This window comes from Thermobia domestica, chromosome 17 (assembly GCF_964235325.1).
Source record: "Thermobia domestica chromosome 17, izTheDome1.hap1.1, whole genome shotgun sequence".
NCBI classification, from domain to species: domain Eukaryota; kingdom Metazoa; phylum Arthropoda; class Insecta; order Zygentoma; family Lepismatidae; genus Thermobia; species Thermobia domestica.
The window spans coordinates 165,327,626-165,349,045 of NC_137470.1; the positions used below are offsets into that span (position 1 = coordinate 165,327,626).

At 35.7% G+C, this 21,420-nt stretch overlaps 1 protein-coding gene across 11 annotated transcripts in view; it reads right to left on the minus strand.

Annotated features, from left to right (window-relative positions):
• LOC145674468 (uncharacterized) overlaps positions 1-21,420 on the minus strand; it is a 139,893-nt gene that overhangs the window by 35,123 nt on the left and 83,350 nt on the right. For 9 of the 11 annotated variants that reach the window (XM_081744574.1, XM_081744576.1, XM_081744572.1 and 6 more), the window contains 5 exons: positions 19,181-19,291; positions 13,160-13,282; positions 10,394-10,510; positions 3,650-3,931; positions 1,989-2,279 (listed from right to left, as the gene is read on the minus strand). In XM_081744574.1, the coding sequence (XP_081600700.1) occupies positions 1,989-2,279; positions 3,650-3,931; positions 10,394-10,510; positions 13,160-13,282; positions 19,181-19,291 (924 nt within the window). The remainder of the gene's footprint in view (positions 1-1,988; positions 2,280-3,649; positions 3,932-10,393; positions 10,511-13,159; positions 13,283-19,180; positions 19,292-21,420) is intronic. The other 2 variants (XM_081744578.1, XM_081744577.1) reach the window with 1 other exon arrangement.

A 21,420-nucleotide genomic window follows, 5' to 3' on the forward strand; every position in this document is an offset into this window, starting at 1 on the left:
GTAATTGTGATATTATAACAAAAATCAACAGTAAAGTAGAAAAACTTCAAAGTTTTGTTTGTTGCAGGTGTACTTCAGATTTCTTCCACGAGAGAACAGCAGTGAGCAGCGAGGTAAAATGGCGACAGGTGCTGAGAAAGCATCTCATGTCATGGCCTCCACACTCTCCTGACCTAACCCTATGCGTACAACTTTGTTTTGTGTGTATGTGTGAGAGAAGGGGGGGGGGGGACTTTATGTGAAAGATTCAGTGTTCACGTTTCCTCTACCAGCAAACTGCCAGAACTGCGAGTCCGCATCAACAATGCTTTTGAACTAATTGATAGGGAAATACTGCACCGAGTGTGGGAAGAACTTGATTTTCGACTTGATGTCTATCGAATTAGTAAGGGTCACATATCGAACATTTATAATTGTTAACAAAAACTTTTTGAGTTTTTCTGTGTGTGAAAAAAAATTATCGCAATATATACAGTAAAAAAAAAAAAAAAAAAAAACACATTATAGAGTTGTGAAATCGCTCCAATCATTTATAATAACCCTGCATTTTGATAACAATCTGTATGTGTTTCAATTAATGCATTCAGAAACCTCAAACCATTAGACGAGGACCCGAAAGGTATACAATGATATATATTTTTGGCCTTATTTTGACTTGTAAAATAGTGTTCTTTAGTCCGTGGGTGCCATACATATATACCTAGGTATGTGGTATGCATGTATGTTCCAGCATAACTCTGAAACATCTGCAGTAATTTCAACCAAACTTGATACTATTTACAATTTGAAAAAGAACTGTGAAAATAAGACGCTCTAGCGCATGAACATGAGTGGGAGGCAGTGACATACAAATGATCGAAAACAACGGACATTAGTGTCGAATCTATAATATTTGAGGTCGCTGAGATGAACAGTGATACTTCCGATTCCGTTTAAGTTCAATCCCTATAAGCACGCCTGGAGGGAAGGTGTCATGTAAAATGATCGAAAATGACTGATATTAGTGTCACAACAATAGTTTTTGAGATTGTTAAGTTAATTAATGACAAACCCGATCCCATTTAACTCCTGGTTCAACCTTCAGTGGAGATAAGAACTCCTAGTGCCCCTAAGGATGTGTGAGAAAGAAGGAATGTGTAAAAATAATTTTAAAAATTCCAATATTACTGTTGAATCCACAGTTTTCGGGGTCGTTGAGATGAATAGTGGCACTTCTGGTGCCGCTTAGTCCATGTTCAGCTACCACTCATCTTTACAGAGGTGAAAAAAGAGGTGACATGTACAGTCCGCTGCAAAAAACCTACAACATGAGTGTGTAAGTTTATTGCGAAACTACGCCTAACAGCGCAGGGAATCGAAGTCTAAGTGGCACGAATCAGCGTCCTCTCCTGCACACTTATTTTGGAACAAAAGACTTCATCGTTTCACAATAAACTTACATGCTCATGTTGCAGGTTTTTTGCTGCGGACTGTACAAATAATCGAAAACCACCGATATTAGTGTTGAGTCCATTCTTTTCCGTGTCGCTGAGATGAACAGTGACCCTACAGATATCGTTAAAGCCCAAATTGTGCCACAATCGACATGAAAGAAGAGAAGGGGTGAAAAATAAAATGTTAAGGATGACCAAGATAACTGTCGAACCCATAGTTTTTGGGGTCGCTAAGCTGTTAGCTGCCAATCTCGATGACATTTAACCCCAAGTTTAGGCAAAGACGGACATGTCAGCTAGACTGAGAATTTATAGAGGCCGCCGAAGATGATGTTCGTACATATATCAAATCAAATTCGAATCAAAACGATTTAATTAAATACAAGTATATATTTATTTAGATACAAATCAAACAAAAAGCTGGCACATTCAAATGCTCTCAAATCGTTTCTTCAAACCTGTGAATTATTTTAATTACAATCCCTACCATTTCTATTTTACATGTTTAATAAACATTTTCTTTATCTATTTATATTGAGAACAAAGTTTTCTTACCCTATGACAAGGCGATGTCTCACAATCACAGCTCCTGGGTGAAGAAGATTTTTCTGACATTTTCAAGAAATTAGCTGGCATTTCAGCAGCATTCTGAGATGTATTTGAAAAATGTTTAGGTGATGATGTAACTTTCCCAGGCTCGTGCAGTGATCTATGGAAATTCTGTGTAAATTCTGGAAGGTTCTTCGAGCAATATGGCTCTTGATATTGGCACCTGAAACTATCTTGCGTGTTTCCAGGAGTAGATACATTGTCATGTTGGATGACCGTTCCGTTTTGAAATATTTCCTTAAAAGATGAAAAATATACAAAATACTATAATAAATAGCACACTACATTTTACATGAAATGTGCGGCAGAATAAAAATTAAAGCATCTAGCATCTTATATATATATTTCTGATTATGATCTTTCCACTGATTGATGAGAACAGTAATAGTTTCGGGTATTTCCACGTCAAGTGAACCACCGAAAAAACCTGACTATCTTTGATTTCTTTCATTTTTGGTATGCATGAAGCACTCGTAGAGATAGAAGAAATAGTAAAGTTTCAGATTTTTATTTGACACTAGCTGAGCCTGCACTCTCTATACAGCACATCATTCACATATGAGCATGAATCTCCTTGTGATTGCTCACAACATCTGTACATGTCCCTTTACAGAGACAAGTGAAAGACGAAAAAAAAAAAAAAAAAAAATGAAATGAAATCTTTGAGTTTTACGTCCCACGGTTATGCCGGTTAGGCTAAAGGAGACGGTGATGATGAGAGATGAGTGAAATGGTGGAATGAAGAAAGTGGGAAGAAACGGGAGAACCCCGAGAAAACCAACGAGCACGGTGTTTGTCCACCACAAAGTTCACTTGGCGGGGGCTGGGATCGAACCCGGGACCCTAAGCACCAGAGGTGAACACTCTACCACTGAGCCACCGCGCCCCCCAAGTGAAAGACGTTTTGATACAAATCGGCAAGGGGTACCATAAAGGGAAGATTTTTTTTCGATTATTTCTTCAATATCTCACACCGTTTGCAAGAATTGAGCCTACTTCCGGTTGAAGTTTCTAATTCATGTATTGTCTGTGTTTTCTTTTTTCTTGTATCTAAAATGTAATAAGCAAATACATTACATATACTATTAATTATAATGTCAGTGATATACGATGTTCATTGGACAAAACACTCCAAAAAATAAAGATTCATCTTAGCCTGGAGAAATGGTTATCGTTCGTTTTTCATTATCATTTGGCCATGAAACAAACGCCGGAGAGATATACAACTCTTGTATACAAATATATGGTGTTGGAATATATAACTCGTAGGATATGATGCTTCACTTAAAAAAAATTTAACACTTCCAGTGTACCCCTTAGAAATGTAATAAAGAAATAACGGTTTTTTTTTTGTTTTTTTTTTAATATTCAACTAGAACTGGACCCTCTACATAAAATTTATAATCTACTAGTGAAATCGGCACGTTTCTAGCACTTGTAGTTTTCGAGATCTCATTGTCGAAAGGATTGGAGACAAACATATAAACTTCTCTTGGAGACAAACATATAAACATAGTATTTTAATATAGAGATCCTTACTATTTATGTTTTACATGTTTAATAAACATCTTCTTTCTCTATTTATATTAAGAACAAAGTTTTCTTACCCTTTGATAACGTGATGTTTCACTATCACAGCTCCTGCGTGAAGAAGTTTGTGACAGTTTCAAGAAATTAGCAGGTATTTCAGAAGCATTCCGAGGTGTGTTTGAGAACTTTTCAGATGATGTAACTTTCACAGGTTCGTGTATTGCGCTATGAGATTTCTGTGTAAATTCTGGAAGCTTCTTCGAGCAACACGGCTCTTGATATTGGCACCTGAAGCTATCTTGGATATTTCCTGGAGTGGATATATTATGTTGCATGCCCATTTGCTTTTCAAACGTTTCCTTAGAAGATGAAAAATATACAAAATACTGTAATAATCAAATAATCATTTTAAATAGCATACTACAGTTTACATGAAATGTGTGGCAGAACTCAAACCAAAGCATCTTATATAATGATCTTTCGACTGATGAGCACAGTACAAGTGTCCAAAACAAAATTTTTATTGAAAAAAAAAAGAAAAGAAAAAGAAAAAAATCTAAACAGAAAATGAATTTGAAATAATAGTTACAAGTAAAAAGCCCAATCAGATACGGTTTCAAAGTAAGTAATTACCAATTTTTTTTTTTTTCACAATCAAAATATGCGTAAGGAACATATTGGTTTCTTTCATGCTTGTGATGAACAGAAACACACTTAATTGGACTGATTACTGCATTTTTGTAAAAAAAAAAAAAAAAAAAAAAAAAAAAAAAAAAAAAAAAAAAAAAAAAAAAAAAGGGAAAGTAAATACGAAATGAAGCTATCCTTTGATTTCAAGTTCTGGATAGACTTATTAATACCGTATTTGCGTGAATATAGGCCGCACTTTTTTTTTTTTTTCAAAATTTTGGCTTGAAAAATCATGGTGCGGCCTATAATAAAGATTTTCCTCCTCAGATCATAAATCATTAATTTAAAAATGACATGTAGACGTATCTTGTGGATTGAAATGAATACCATTACAAGCTACTGCAGTTACTTCTGTAAACCATCAAAGACTTAAGAAGATAGCAGAAAAACATATCTTGTTCGCAAAAATTGCCACCCCCACTGAGTACCGGCAACACTGGCATAAAAAACATTTGTACTCTTAATACTTTTATTAACAGGAATACGTATCTTTGTTATACAGTATTATAATATATACGAAATATTTATATACAATGACTGTTCTGGAAACAAGAAAAGCAACTTGGTTTCGCAAAACTGTGTCATGTTGTTTGCACCCACCCAAATCAAGCATAATCACTTCTCACTATCTCAGTATCACCAGCGTCTAATTCTTCACCGTCGCTAGATGATCCAGAATGCTGCTCAGAGTCACTATCACAAAGAAGGTGATCTTCATGAGCCACCCTTAGTTATGCAGGATTTAAAGAAGGGAAAGAAGAGTAATCAAAGTACTGTCTAATTGAACTTTCTCGTAAATTTAGTACTGCGGCCTATATTCGAGATGTACTTTTCTCTATAATCCAGGGGCGTCATTGGAGGCAGGAGGGGGCAATTGCCCCCCCCCTAAGATTTTTGAGGAATATTAATACATATACTTTAATAGACTGTCTGCTAATATACTACTACAAAACGTGGAAGTCTTATGTCGGTGGTGCTTTCGCTGCCCCCTCAAACGAAGTCTGAAATGATGCACTTGCTATAATCTTGTGTCAAAAGTTTAGGTGCGGCCTATATTTGCGTGCGGCTTATACTCGAGCAAATACGATATTCCCTTGATGTGAACTCCCTCGAAATCAGCAGATCACATAAGAAGTTCACGTTGAATTGTTTTACTCTCTCTAAAATACGAGCAGTCAGAAAATTCCAGGAATGATGTAATTTTTATATTTGTGATGCAATTACAATGAATCTTGTAGAGTACAGTCGTTAGAATGCCTAATTATGAATATGAAAGTGTGAACAGGTCATAACAGTCAGTTTACGAGTAGTTTAGCCAGATGGAGGAGTATGCGGTGACCAGTTGGGCATTGTCGCAGTTCGAGCAACGCCCCAACATCTAGTTTTTATACAAATTGGCAGATACCTACTTTAATAGCCTTGAAGTCAGTTTGCGGAGACAATGCTTTAAGGAAAACAACAACAGTACCCGTTTCGTCACCGTAGAAGACATCAAAACCAACGCGACGGTTGAATTTCGGAAAATACCAAAAGAGACCTTCCGTCTATGTTTCCAGCAACGGCACAAACAGTTGAGCACGTGTGTGTTTTTCGAAGGTGCCTACTTTAAATACGATTAAGTAAATGTTGACGTACTTATATTGTAGTAATAAAGAGCTACAATGAAATTCCGGGAACTTTTAGACTGCTCCTCGTATAATGCTATAATTTTCTTCATAAATGGATCATTGTAATTTACTAAAATTACTCTGACATAGCTAACAACTCCTTCAAACACAAATATTACAACTTTTAAAATATGCATTGAAGATTTCTATTCCATTTCTTGTAAGTATACATATATTATGGTGAATAGAATAGTTAATAAATTGGATCTATCATTTAATAAATTATACGTACACATATAGTAAATGGTTGCTCAATTTTAACTAATAAATAAATTAATATCTGTACCTCACTTATAAAGTAAGTTTTTGTTGTGTTATAAGTTGCGAAAGTTGCCATCTCTCTCTCTGAATGGATCGAATTTCATGGTTTATCCTCCATGTTTGAGAATGCTCCAGCACTTGGACACCAATTTTTAGAGAGGTAGGTGGAGAGTGATCAAGTACTCCCAAACAGCCTCTCTAAAAATAATTGTGGAAGTACCGGAGGTTCTGAAAGATGAATATTTGGATAGTTCACATACTAGTTCCTCAGTGATGTCTTGACCCGACTACGATCGTCCCTATTGTAGTGGAACTATGGACCTTTGAAGTTCATATTTTCACGTTTTCGGAACCTTATAGCTCCGAAACTATCCAGTTTTTAGCACAGGTCCAAACGAACTTTCTTATTTTGATGTGAGGAAACTGTTCTCAAAATATTGTGACACATTTATGTGACACTCTGTATAAATATTCAAATGCAATTAGGGACCTCTGCATGTTACTCTGTGGTTAGATTGCTATTGTTACCTCACGTACTTCCACTCAGTAATGCAATTGATGTTATATGGAACCGACGTATACCCGCCTAATATGGTATGGCATAATCACTTTAAACTTACGAAGTACACAGATATAAGCTTGAACTAATTTGCTATAGCCAATTTAGTCATTACAGCTAAATCCTTAGCTACGCCACTGATTGAAAATAAGTGTTCATCAAAGAAGAGACTAAAATGTAAAAATTCCACAGGGTGTTTCAACACAACACCGACAATGTTTGGGAGGTGATTCCTGACACCAAGATAAGACGAAAAGTATAGACCAACCTGGGTGCACAAATGCTTAATTTCGGAGTTATAGGTTGCCGGAAACATGAGAAATTGGACTCTGAAGGTCCATAGCTCCAAAAATATGGGACCTACCGTAATCGGGTCAAGACTTCACTTAGGAACTAGTACGTGTTCTATCCAAATATCCAGGTTTCAGAATGCTGCGGTACTTCCACAATAATTTTTATAGAGCTAGTTGGAGAGTACTTCAAATTATATGCAAGTAGCCAAACTCCCTGTATAAAAATTGTTTCGTGAGTACCTTAGGATTCTGAAACATGGATTTTTGGACAGGGTACATATTAGTTCCTAAGTGAAGTCTTGACCCGACTGCGGTAGGTTCCATAGTATTGGAGCTAGGACCTTTAAAGTTCAATTTTTCATCTTTTCGGCCGACTGTAACTCCGAAAGGAAGCATTTGTGCACCCAGGTTGGTCTATATTTTTCGTCTTATCTTGATGTCAGGAATCATCTTCCAAACGTTGTCGGTGTTGTTTTGAAACACCCTGTATATGGGATATTGATATCTCAAAACTTGATATAGAGAAATTATAGTTTCTAGTAATATCTCGACTAACTCACAGTCGTTTTCGTCTATAAACCTTGGGTATTTTACTTCACTTGAATGACAGAAATCTACTGTAATAACTACATTTCTCATTGATAACGTCAGTTTCGTTTGTGGGATATTTATATTACCCCAGAACCACTAGATTGGTAAAAGCTTATACGAGGTGTGTTCAAAAAATATCGAACTTTATTTTTTCCCGCGTAAATCAATGAAGCGCGAGAGACTTTCTTCAGTGTATATACAGAGGAAACACTCATGCGCAGTCGTGAATTTTTTCCCGCCCGTGGAAAGTGTCAGTCGCTGGCAGTCGGCCAACGAATGAAGACGTGTAGTGAGCTGTCGTCGGATTTCTTTTTCTTTCTTTTTTTTTTTTTTTTTTTTTTTTTTAATTTTAGAAAAACTTCAGCAGCGATATTGCATCAAATTTTACCAAGAGCTTGGCGATACCCAAGCGGAAACCATTCAATTTTGAACGAGAATTTGGGCATAAGGAGAGTGTCCGCGAAATTTGATTCAGGTTTTCATCGCCAAACACAACATTCCTGTATGTTGTCATGCTCCCTACTCACCCGACATGGCTCCGTGTGACTTTAGGTTATTTCCCAAGCTGAAAATGCCACTAAAAAGGACCTGATTCGAGTCAAGAGAAGACATCATGCAGAATGTGACTAAACGGTTGCTCACCATTCCAAAAACTGCGTTCCAGAAGTGTTTCTAACAATGGCGGGAGCGCTGTGGAAAGTGTGTGCATTACCAAGGAGATTACTTTGAACGGGATTAGTGTTTCGGATTTCCAAATCAATAAATGTATTTTTGCCAACCAAAGGTTCGATATTTTTTGAACACACCTCGTATTGTTAAGGAATTATAACGTATAAGCAATCTATAAGGTGTGATGTTTTCGTCATAAAACTTAACTCTTACAAACATTGCACACATTCATAAAAATACGAAGGACTGATAATGAATAAGGGAGGAGAAATTAGCACAAAGAATGTGCTCTAGTAGTTCGTTTTTTTTTGTTTTCAGTGGGTAAATTATTGAAAACTATCAAAAAATTTAGCAGTGCATTATTGCAACCAATGGTAACGCTTATGCAACCATATATTTGTCTTAGCAACTGTTACTACTAAAAATAGTGTATTTGGAGTAGGATTAGGATTTACATTTCTAAGCTGTCGGCACCTATGGCCCGTCACGTTTGAGGGATGACGTCCCTCGGCGATCACACTATCCAAGAAAAGGGAAGGGAGAAAAGATTGGGGAAGGAAGGAAACAGTCTGGGACCTGTATGTTAGGTACCATCTTAGGATTTGCTTGGTGTGAATGAGTAAAACGCAGGAAAACCTCGCTAAGGATATCTGGCCTGAAAAGCTTTTACACTTTTTCAACCGAGTACCCCCACCGGGACATATAGTGTGTTTGGAAAAATAAAAAAAATCTATAAGTTTTACGTCCCAGGGTTATGCCGGTGAGGCTAAAGGAGACGGTGATGATGAGAGATGAGTGAACTGGTGGCATGAAGAAAGTGGGAGGAAACGGGAGAACCCCGAGGAAACCCACGCATACGGTGTTTGTCCACCACAAAGTTCACTTGGCGGGGCCTGGGATCGAACCCGGGACTCCAAGCACCAGAGGTGAACGCTCTACCACTGAGCCACCGCGGCCCCCATAGTGTGTTTGGAATTAAAGAGCAATTAGGGAAAGTTTAGTTGGGTTCACTTACCCTATTCCTCCTCTCAGGTAAGCAATCTTTCGATTAGTTAGATGCAGCTTTCCACGTGTACCACAGCTTATTATACAAGTCAGTGGTTCACCAAGCTTTTTGACTAAGGACAAACTTTATTGAACTCCCATGAGATTGCGATACACTTGTTTGATTTATTATTATTATTATTATTATTATTATTATTATTATTATTATTATTATTATTATTATTATTATTCATAATACAGTGTATTTCAAAACGAATGACCTGCGTTTAAAAGTCCACACGTATTGATCAAAACACACTACAAAAATGGGATAAATTGCAAAATACTCACAAAATCTTCAAGTTTTAGCTATGCTGTTACAAATGCTCTATGTGTCCATCAGAAGCAGCACGAATAACATCTAGATGTTAGCTAAATTCGTCATAAACTTTGCACAATGTATCTGCGTTTACAGCAGTTATGGCGGCTGTTATTCTGTTCTTCACTTCTTCTATGTCACGAAACAAAAAGGGGATGAGGTGCAGGCGGATCAATGGAAAAACGCCGACGAAAAGCACGCTGGACCGAAATTACTGACTCAGTCTTTGCAAACTGCAGCACACAAAACGCCTTCTGTTGAGCGGACGCCATATTACTTCTGACTCACTGGAAACTGACAAGACGCATTGACTGACATCTAACAGCGATTTTCTGAAACTCTAGGCCACGCCCATTCAAACAACACTGATTTCCTTGCTGGCACGTCCAATGTTCCGTAATTATTACCGTCCAAAATCAGATCATGCTTTTTGAAACACGGTGATAATATTGTCAGACTACGAGTTTCTAAGGAAGTGAGCATTTTTGCTGATTTTATGTAATACTGGGGATTGTTGTTGGCGCTGAACGCGTTGATTGGTACACTGTGTCTCAAAATTTATTTTAACTAATTATTAAATATTTCATGATTTATAAATTGTAAAAATTCGCGACACAACGTATGTAATTGCGCGACATACTGCTTGGGAACTACTCCTATAAGTTACAAATACATTGTACATGCTCTGTTTTTTTTATATTATTATTATTATTATTAATCTTTCTTACCTCGTAAGCCCTAAGCTGCTGCTGAAGTTTGACTAACTGTTTTTTTACAAGAGGCAGTTTTGGATTCTGCTTTACACGTACCCTACATTTCCTTATCTCTGGCTTCTTCATTTTCATCTGTCAAGAATAATTAAAATAGTGCAATTATTTACCTTTACTCATATATTTCACTTTATAGCAATATTTTTGGGTGTACCATAAAACTTGACGCTTAACAACTTATATTTACATAAAACTTATGATTTTTACGGTTATAAACAGATATCGCATCAGAAAGAAATCAGATTTTCGTTTGTTAAATATTCACAGTAAACGTAGCACTAGTCTCATTGATACACAGCCCAGTAAGCAAGTACGTCTACAGTACGTCTAAGTTTGCCATTAATTTCCCTAGATACACTTAACTTTAGAAATCCTCTGTGTGTATGCCTTTCCCAAGCGTAAATTCCAAGTCATGCTTGGAGTCCAGATAGCTTTGATGTATAAACTTATGTAAACTTAAACCAGATGTACGAATGAAGGCTCCACAAGAATGCTTGCGTGTTAGACTTAGCCTTAGAGGTTCTCTCTATGTATGGCCTTGCCACGTGTAAATTTTAAGTCATGCTTGACAGCTGTGTCAATTTAAAGGAATTTTAAGACTAGCCTTACATTATGTATTATTATCAAGTCTGAAACAAGCTTGCAATCGAGGAACTAGCAAGTTTGCTATAGCCTTAGGTAAGTCTGCAGCCATGTAAATGCAAACTTGTACAAGCTTATAGACTTGGTCTTGAAAGCTTTAGTAAGGCTATTAAAAGTCTAAAATGCTATTAAGGAGGGTGTTCTTAAATTTCGAGGCAAATGACTTGGAAATTACAGTAAATGAAAAAAAAAAAAAAAAAAAAAAAAAACAAAAACTACGTTGAAAAATTAAGTCCTTATTGAGAAAATTTTGATACATCAATAAATTCAACATCATCATTTAATGATAATTGTCAAAAATGTTGCTATTTTGTTTTAGTCAATAAATTTTATAATAACACATTTATGTAACAGATTACGACAGTTCTCTATATCAATGAGCAGCCTGCTTGCTTGCTTTACAAAAATTACAAACAAAAAGACAAAGGAAGAATTCCTAAAATCCATGTTTTCCATTAATAGTAAACAACAATTAACAAGAGTGCTGGTGTCAGATTCCACTGACAGATCTGCTCCATCTTTGGCTACCTATTTATGTCACGTATAATGAAGACAAGACAATATATATATATACTATTTCAGGAAAATTTTAAGTAACTATACAAAATGACATTCTTAAAATTAGAAACTTAAATCTCACGCTCAGCAGTCCACTGTTTTAATCTATATTATAAAATTGAAAGTGACTATGTTTGTGAGTCTTAATCTCTTGTACCGCCCGACAGATCTCGTACGGGTCCGTACAAAGCATTTTAATAACCGATTTGAAAATAAGAAGAGTGAGTGAGAAATTTGTTCCGCAGCTTTAGACCGACGAACAGGGGCTTTAGTCGAAAAATATTCCTGTCTGTCCACATCGACCGTACTCTCCAGATATAACATGAAGCACTTCTGGCTCTCCCCAAAATTAAAACCGTGCTGAAAGGAAAACGTTTTGTTACCATTCAAGGCATTGAGACGGCCACGACAGAACAGCTGAACGCCCTTCAAAAAGTAGTCTTCCTAAAATGCTTCCAGTCATGGATTGAACGTTGGGATAATTGCATTACTAGACAAGGGCAGTACTTTGAAGGAGATAAAATCATATTCCATGTAATCTTATTACTTTGTTTCTAATAACATTATTCACCGTATTTTTGATCACATCTCGTAGTGCGGTGACAACTATCAATATAATGAAAATACCTTACCAGGCTTCCCACTTATTTGGAGAGCATGAATTCCCTGACTTTTATAGGTTTTCCAGGTCACGACTCAAAAATATCCAGGTTTATGTTAAGATGTAAATATAATTTTCCGACCAGGGTGTCCTCATTTACTATGTATGTACACTCATGCCCAAAATTATTGACGCATGTCTATAAATGTGTTGTTCCAGGAATATAACTTAGTACGAATTCGTCCGATATTTCTTATAACGTTAGTATGTGTATAATCAGCAAAGACATGTATGTGGCCAATTTCACGTCAAAAGAACAGTAAATAAGAACAATAAAACGAAAGTAAAACTTTCTTGTCCATTTAGCAACATTTTGTTTTACTCATTCTGATTTTCGTATTTATAATTATTTTCCTATGAAATTTACCACAAATATACATTTCCCGATTACACACATAGTAACAGTATTAAATGTACCCTACAAAATCATTATCAAATTATATTCTTACAAGAAGTCAGTTATAGATATGCGACAATCATTTTGGACATGAGTGTACATGTATAGTGTGTGTATGTAGAGAAGTTTTGCAAAACATAATAATTTATATTATAAAACATCCCTCGCTCAATAGCCGCATAAAACAAAAACAAAAATGTGCTCTGAGAAATAAAAATCCGTACATAAAATTGCATGGCTTTTGCGTACAGCTCTAATATTTAGAACTGTTGAGTAAGTAGTGTGTCATCAGCACTTGATAGTGAACATAATGTTATATATGACATACGCACTTGTATACCACTTTCGAAAAGTATGAATTTTCCAAAGAATATTACTTGCTTAAGAAAATTATCATGGTAGTTTCAGGTGACTAACCAGGAAGCCTATCTTCGATCTTAAGTCTACCGAAATTAATCTTGCTTACCTGAGGAGAAGAAACTGTGTCCTTACTTTCATTTAAATTAGATGTTTTATCGACTAGTGGAGCTACGAACAATGCGAATGCTCTTTCAATTTGATCTTCAGTATATTCCATTTCTTTCTTTTCCTGCAGAAAACAATAACTTAATTAAAATTTTATATAAAGCTAATACAGCAATCACGTTGAACATATTGCTGTACAATTAAAAAATTACTAATTCTTTCAATTAGATATGATTTAAAACAGATATTTCATAAAAAAATAGCTTCTTATTCAAAATTAAAAAAAGATTACAAAGGAAACCAATTGAGAATGCTCCAAGACCATTGCCAGAACGAACTTAAAAAGAACGGAAAGATGGAGCGGGAAAGATAACTGTCATTGTCCCTAGATGTAAAAGTAAATCTTTTTTACCCACATCTTGTTCCGTTTCTCGCAAAAGTTCACAAAATCTCGTCTTTCTGTGACTTACGGTTCCCAAGATATGGCTACTTGAATCTCCCGAAATCGGAACTACTCTTGGGCCAATATCTCGGGAACGGTAAGTCATAGAGAGATGATATTGGTGTTGATCAATACCTAAGAGGGTGGTAAACATTTGGCACCGATATTAACTGGTGGCTACTGGCCAAACCAGTGGCCAGTTGAACAGTGGCTACCGGTTACTACTTAAAACCAAAATGTTCATTATCCTCTTAGGTATTGATCAACACCAATATCATCTCTCTATAACTTATGGTTCCTTCGATATGGCTCCTTAGAGCTCCTTCGTGGCTTAAGCGGTTAGCGTACGCGCCTTTGGCGTGGGAGACCCGGGTTCGATTCCCGGTCGGAGCTCACGTGGTTCGGATTCCACGTTAATCAATAGGTCCACGTCTCATATAGCCTGGCTGCTGAACGGAACGTTAAACTCAAAATCTATTTAATTCAATTCGATATGGCTCCTTAAATCTCCGGAAATCGGCCATTTTTTGGCCAATATATCGGGATCGAAAAATTCCATGACTTTCTCAGATAGTTTTTGATGCTCTATCGAAGGGAGTGCTCAAAATTGAAAAAAAAAAAAAAAAAAAAAACTCAAATAACAGACAGACACACAGACATAGGAAATCCAGTAACGAACTTTTTAAGTTCGTTGAAAATACACTAGCGTCCAAATTTAACGACGAAAATAAATTTCGAATGCTATGTCACTTCTAAGTGGCGTATGTCGGTGAAACTTGGTGTGATTACAAGAAACAAGTGATTTGAACAGAAATGAAGTGAAATAAAAATCAAATCTTTCATTTTAACGTTTCATGATTTTGCTTGTTAGGATGATTAACACAAGTGAATGATAATGGAACAATGATGGTATAAGAGTGTGAGAGGAAACGAGACTACCCCAAGAAAACCCAAGGACACGATGTTGTCTACCTCAAAGTTATTTGGCTGGGGATCAAAGGAACCCCACACACCGAAGGTAAACGCTCTAATACTAAGCCACCGTGCTCTCCCATTAGAAGAACAAAATGGCACTATTATACAGAAGTGATAACTTACATTGAAGATACTGCGACTTATCATGGCCCATCTGACATTACAGGAGTGAAATGATTCTTAAAAGGGTGCATGATAAACACGGACAGTAATGCACGCTCTGCAACGTGTTTCGATGCTGTCCACAAGGTGCTTAATGAGTTATTGTGGTATGGAGTTCCATTCCTCCATCAGCGCTTGAGACAACTGATGACTGGTTCTTGGTCAGCTCGACGTGCTTGCAAGACGTCTCCCTATAGCATTCAACACGTGCTAGATGGAATCCAACTCAAGGAAACAGGTACACCAGTTCATTCGCCAATTATCCTCTGGTTCCACGAGTTCCGCCACATGCTCTGTCGATCTGGTCGTGCATTATCATCCATAAAGATGAAGTCGGGGCTGATTGCACTACTGAAAAGACGCACTTGGCGAAGGAGTACATTGTCACAATAACGTTGACTAGTGAGGTAGAGGAGGTTTTGAGATATGAATTCCCTTAAGATTTTCTCAAAACATCTTTCGCTCCAAGGTAAACACTTGTAGCTCATTAACAAAAGGTAGTTAACTATGAAATTAGAATGTGCATATGTGCCAAAAAGAACAAAAGACATACGTCTAGAATGAACAACCATGAATAAATTTGTTATTAATAACTGATTTGCTACTTTTCGAAAAGTATCTACAGAAAATATTTGTCACTGCCGAAAAAAAATCACATAAATGGTTCAATTTATAATTTTGCTTTTCTTGTTCTCAATCTGAATAACTCAGTGTGTTACAATATCAATTTCAATAAACTGCGTACATATGTTTCGATTTTATGATTGTCTATGTTATTGTGTTTTCAATCCGAATAATTCAATGTACCAGACTAGTTTTCAGGAAGAGGAAGGTACATATATTAAATATACTGTAGTAATTTTCTCGTATTGGTATTGTCATGAATACTCTATATAACTTATTTAAAAGTGTCCGTTGTGTCACTGATTATTAAAATTATACAATCAAGTAATACTAGAAACCCTATTCTAAAAAGTACACCAATCACACTTATTTTCTGTAAGTTGGCCACTTTTCAATGGAATCGATAGTGGCCAAAATAGACAGGTTTCACTGTATTTTCAAATTCTGAATTGAACACCGATTATACACTTTATCCGTAATCAAAAGATTAGTGAATAAATAATAGTGCACAATATTTGAAAAATGATAATAATAGTGAATAATATTGGAATTATTAAGTTTACTTATGAAAACTGACAAAATACAAATTTATGACTTACACAGATCATAACTGTCTCATGACAGTAAAAAGAGACTGCCGCAACTTATAATCTATTGTAACGAAATGTAGAATTAACTGATCACTGCGACGACAGTGTACACATATTCCAAGATTAAATAAACGTGGCAGTTTTCCGTCCACAATTTCTCAACGACACGTTTAATGAAGAAAAAAAATCAAGAACCTTGTAATCGGTAGCCCGTAACTCATTGCTAAATTTAGTTAAGACTGATCAAAAACGCTAGAAAGAGGTTGAGACAAGCTGAGTTAGGTGGGTGGCAAACATTGAGAGGTAGCCAAGTTAATAGGTTTTACTGTATTTTTCGTGTACTATGATTTTCTTCTTCTTACCAGGATGATTCAAAGAAACGGGAAATTTTGAAAGTTGTGTTGGCACAGTGAGACGTACGCCAGCCTGTCAACGACACTGAAATTTAGTTATCATGAATGCTTGGAGTAGTGCACAACGTCCTTTCGCGATCAAAGCGTTTTACAAGAAAAATGACAGTGTGGAGGGTGCACGTAGAGAATTCCACCGTCATTTTAATTTAGGACCCCGCGGGCACAAGACAATCCTATGAGGCTACACTAGCTTCCATTGTACAGCAACAAAGTTACTGTGTGGTGTGCTATATCATCATACGGTGTGATAAGCCCTAAGTGTTTGAAGACGAGAATGGCCATGCAATAACAGTCACATCGAATCGTTACGTCGCCATACTTGAAACCTTTGCTGTGCAACTACTACAGAGATTTTCACACATTATTGATACAACCTGGTTTCAACAAGATGGATCAACGTCCCACACAGCACGAATATCAATGGCTGCTGTACGCCAATTGTTTGGAAAACGTGTAATTTCAAAACATGGTGACATTCAACGGCCGGCCAGATCCTCTGATTTGTGCGGTTGTTGTGATTTCTTTTTGAATATTCTAAAATGGCATTATTTTTACTATTAAATGAGATTGAAAAATTTAAAAATTTGCTTTCATGAAATTATTTAATTTTCAAAATTTCCCATTTTTTTAATCATCCTGTACATATAGATTTTTTTTTTTTTTAAAGGAAGACAAGGGTTCGATTCGTAATGAAAGCCTATGTGTTTCAAGCCCCAGATCAAACTAGCTCTTTAATGTTCAAAAGAGAGGTAAAACCCCAAACAATAAATAAATAAATAAATAAATAAATAAATAAATAAATAAATAAATAAATAATAATAATAATAATAATAATAATAATAATAATAATAATAATTGTATGGTTTACTGAAGAACACCCAGTCAAAAGCAGATTACAGAAATATCTAGTGTAACTAAAGTATTTTTTTCTAATGCACTTGCAATTAAGTATTTCTATTGCTATATTAATATTCCAAAACTTTATACAGGGTGTTACATAAATGTGTCACAACATTTTGAGAAGAGATTTGTCATCAAAATAAGAAAGGAAGTTCATATAGACCTGTGGTCGGAAGTGCATAGTTTTGTAGTTATAGGGTGCCTAAAACGTGAAATAAGTGAACTTTAAAAGGCCATAGCTCCACTACTATGGAACCTATTGTAGTCGGGCCAAGACATCACTGAGGAACTAGTATGTGAACTATCCAAATATCCATCTTTCAGAACGTTCAGTACTTGCACCATCATTTTTACAGAGGCTGTTTGGGAGTACTTGATCACTCTCCACCTACATATCTAATATTGGTGTCTAAGTACTAGAACATTCTTAAACATGGATATTTGGATAGTTCACATACAATTTCCTCAGTGATGTCTTGACCCGACTACGATAGGTCTCAAAATAATGAAGCTATGAACTTGTTCACTTGTTTCATGTTTTTGGCACCCTATAACTCCGAAACTATCTACTTCTGAGCACAGGTCCATATGACCTTTTTTCTTATTTTGATGTGAGGAATCAATTCCCAAAATATTGTGACACATTTATGTAACACCCTCTAATAAGAAGTTTTAGAACCGTTGTTAATAAGAAACGATTTTCTAAAAGCAATGCATGGGACTCACGAATAATACAAATTCAACAGCAAAACAATGTCCACGTATGCAAAATAATTTTTACATGTAGTAAACAAAGATAAAGAATAAAGTAAAAATTCAATTAACAAACACGGAGGATGAAAATTTACATGTTATCTTAAAAATTAAAATAATAATAATAATAAAAATTTCTACAGTGCTTTGTAATTTTTTACATTTTACAAGGCTTGTAATACAGAAACGAGACCGATTTGGTCTTTCCTTCACACAGACTTCGCTTTGCTTCTTTTCGTGGGTATAATAAACACCTACAGTTTGAAATGAACAAAGAATTGATTACTTATCAATAAATCCTCCCGTGCGGAAACTAGAAACTCTTCATACGTTTTGGAACAGCAAGCTAGTTGTGTCTTAAGTGGTAACGTAACAAGGATAATAATGGATGAGACAAGGTGTAGAGAAAGGAATACATACCACAGAATGAATAAATATAACGTGAAGGATACTAAAATACCACGATCAGAGCACAGTGCGATGTAAACTCAGCAAGAATAAACTGAGTTAAAGGAAGCACGATGTCTACGTTACGTCACTATTACCAGATCCAAAATATATATCAAATGTGGGTAACCAGAATCTATCAATGTTGCCAAAATCTAGATTTAAATCTAGTTTATATTTGTGAATACAGAATGATTCTTTAATCTCTCGTTTTTTTTTTTTTTTTTTTTTTCTGAACCTATTACATTAACCTTCTTTATATTGTGTTTGTTGTTTCAAGTGAAGAGCCAATCGCGACATGCCCTCTTCTTGTGACTTTTTTTGATTGTCCAATATGTTCTTTAATACGGGAGTTAATATTGCATTTCGTTTGACCTACATATAAGGAGTCACATTCGCATTGAGAACGATAAATACCTGACTTATTTATTGGATCAACAAAATAACTTCTAAATCCGGTAACAGATTTTTCTAAACTTTTCGGAGGGATACTGGAAGCAGATATGTTATGCTTTGCAAGAATACGTTGAATTTTTTAAATAGTTTTTTTTTTTTTTTTTTTTTAAATTAGAATTTTGAAAATCGTTGTGCATTATCCTTGATTCCTTATATACAATTTGTACATACTACACGGACTATACACATTACATGGCCTAATGGAAAAAAAAGTCAGTAGAGATCATTGATTCAGTAAATTAAAAATAAAATTTCTTTACCTTAGGAGTCCGAACATCTTCTGTTTCCTTCATAGTAGTAGGTTCTGCAAAGAATGCGTTACTTCTTGCCAAGAGGGATTCGTATTCACACCTAACGCTGTTTTTACATTTCTATAAATAAAAAAAAAATGAAAAGTATTTATACTGTTACTAATTGACTCGTGTCAGTCAAAAAAAAAAAAAAAAAGAAGAGGAAAGGAGAGTAGCCGTTAACTTAATGACAATCACAAAAGTTTCTGTAAAGAAGTTCCCAATCCAAAGTTAAGATAATTCCTCAGAACATGTTTTACTATGAAAACAATGACGAAAATATTACAGCGTGGACCATAAGTTGCTGGACACTAATATTTTCTCAGTTCTGAATTGCCAGTAGTAGCATTAACTGATTGACGTAAACAATTCTTTATGATGTAACATAAGTTATAATTTGTAAGAAGTGATTTTATAAAGGATTTAAATTTCATCAAGTGATTTATGACCCACCCTGTATAGTATGTCTATAATTTATATATAAAGATCGAATTTTATACAGTGAATGTTCTGGTTGATGTTCAAATATTCTTTAAGGTTTACTGCACAAATCTGAGGAATGAATCGTTGTTTTGAAGAATGAGCTTAAAGAGATGTTTAATCCCAATGTGGTGCGCTCAGTACAAATCTGCGTATCACTTATCCATATCACGAAAGGAATATTTCACAATGTAGAGATGAAATATTTAATGCTTCTATTATTTCCAATTAATGCTCTGCATCAACCACATTACCAAATGCGTGAAACACTGACTGACAAAATTTGAATAAAACAGGTATCGAACTTTAGAAAATAATTTATATGCGCTTAAAGATGTTTAAAATGTACCCTAGACATATTATCGTCTTCTTCGCTTTATTGCTAAAGTAAGATGAGTTGCCTTCCGTTTGAACTCCTGACGAAAATTCCCACTTTGTGAGTACTAAAAGTAATACACTGAAGGAGATAACCCACTGGCACCAATTGCCTGTTACTTACTTTGTAATAGCCTGGTGGAATCTTTCTTTCAACTCTTCACTTACTGCACACTAAGTAGCAAAGAACAGAAAATGTAAATTCAGATTTATCTGACATTAAAATGTCCAGCAACCTTTGATCTATGGAATTCACAATCAACTTGTATTGGTTATCTTAACACTACTCGGAAACGTGTCGATTACATCATGAACGAGTAGGGGCGGCGATTACGGGGGCCAAGAGGGGGCAGTTGCCCTCCCCTCCCATACTATTTTTAAGTGACTCCTTAATGTATATAAAGTCTATTAACTTTCACGCACTATTTAAGCACACATTTTAATTGCCATCCATTCTGACTGTAAAATCTCTATTAAACTTTTGAAATGAATTTAAAATATTTTTTTTATTTGACATCTCAGGATTTGTTCATTAGGGTGTAACAAAAGGGTACGGCAAAATTTCAGGAGTGGATTCCTTATGGGTAGACAAGCAAAAAAGTTTATATGACCAAGGAAATGCGTCGTTATAAAGTAACGGCCGTTGAGCCATCTGACGCTGTGAAATAGCCATATTCTGGTCGCTCCTTAATGTGACTTAATTTAAACCTCAACAGCTTACCCTCTAATTAAGCTAGGAAGGTAATTTTGGTATCAATGCGATTCTGAAGGATGAAATTTAGGCTGATAGGTATTTTTATGTATGTGGAGGATACCACGGTGGATGGGAGAAGGTAACTATGTTTTTTTTTTTTTTTTTTTTTTTTTTTTATCAGGTTTTTGCGGATGGTATTCCTTCCCCCTTGGTGTAGACTCATAAAATTTGGTATGTGAAGCAATAAAGTAGCCCACTATATGGTAGGCCCAAGGGTGTGGCTTGATGATGCCAACTTGCATTCTTGGCTCTGATAATGCACAACATTTTGTGTTCGTGGTTGTAGCGATTTGAACAAAATCGTATACTCTCATGTTGGGGGCCCTGGTGACACCCTGAATTATCACAGAGTCATGATTCATACATCGTAGGAAAGCTCATGGAACACAAATTCCAACGAAGTAAAATTTGTGCAATTCCCTCCATATTCGTAGAAGAAGTTTTATATGGAGCCGCCCTGAAAATAAACATAATTTACGTCAAAAACTGAGACTCGAAAACTTGTCCAAATTTGCCCTCCACCCTCGTCCCCATACAAGCAACAAGTACACATACAGAGGCATTATTAGCATATAGTGAAGTGGACTACTTCATTGCTTTA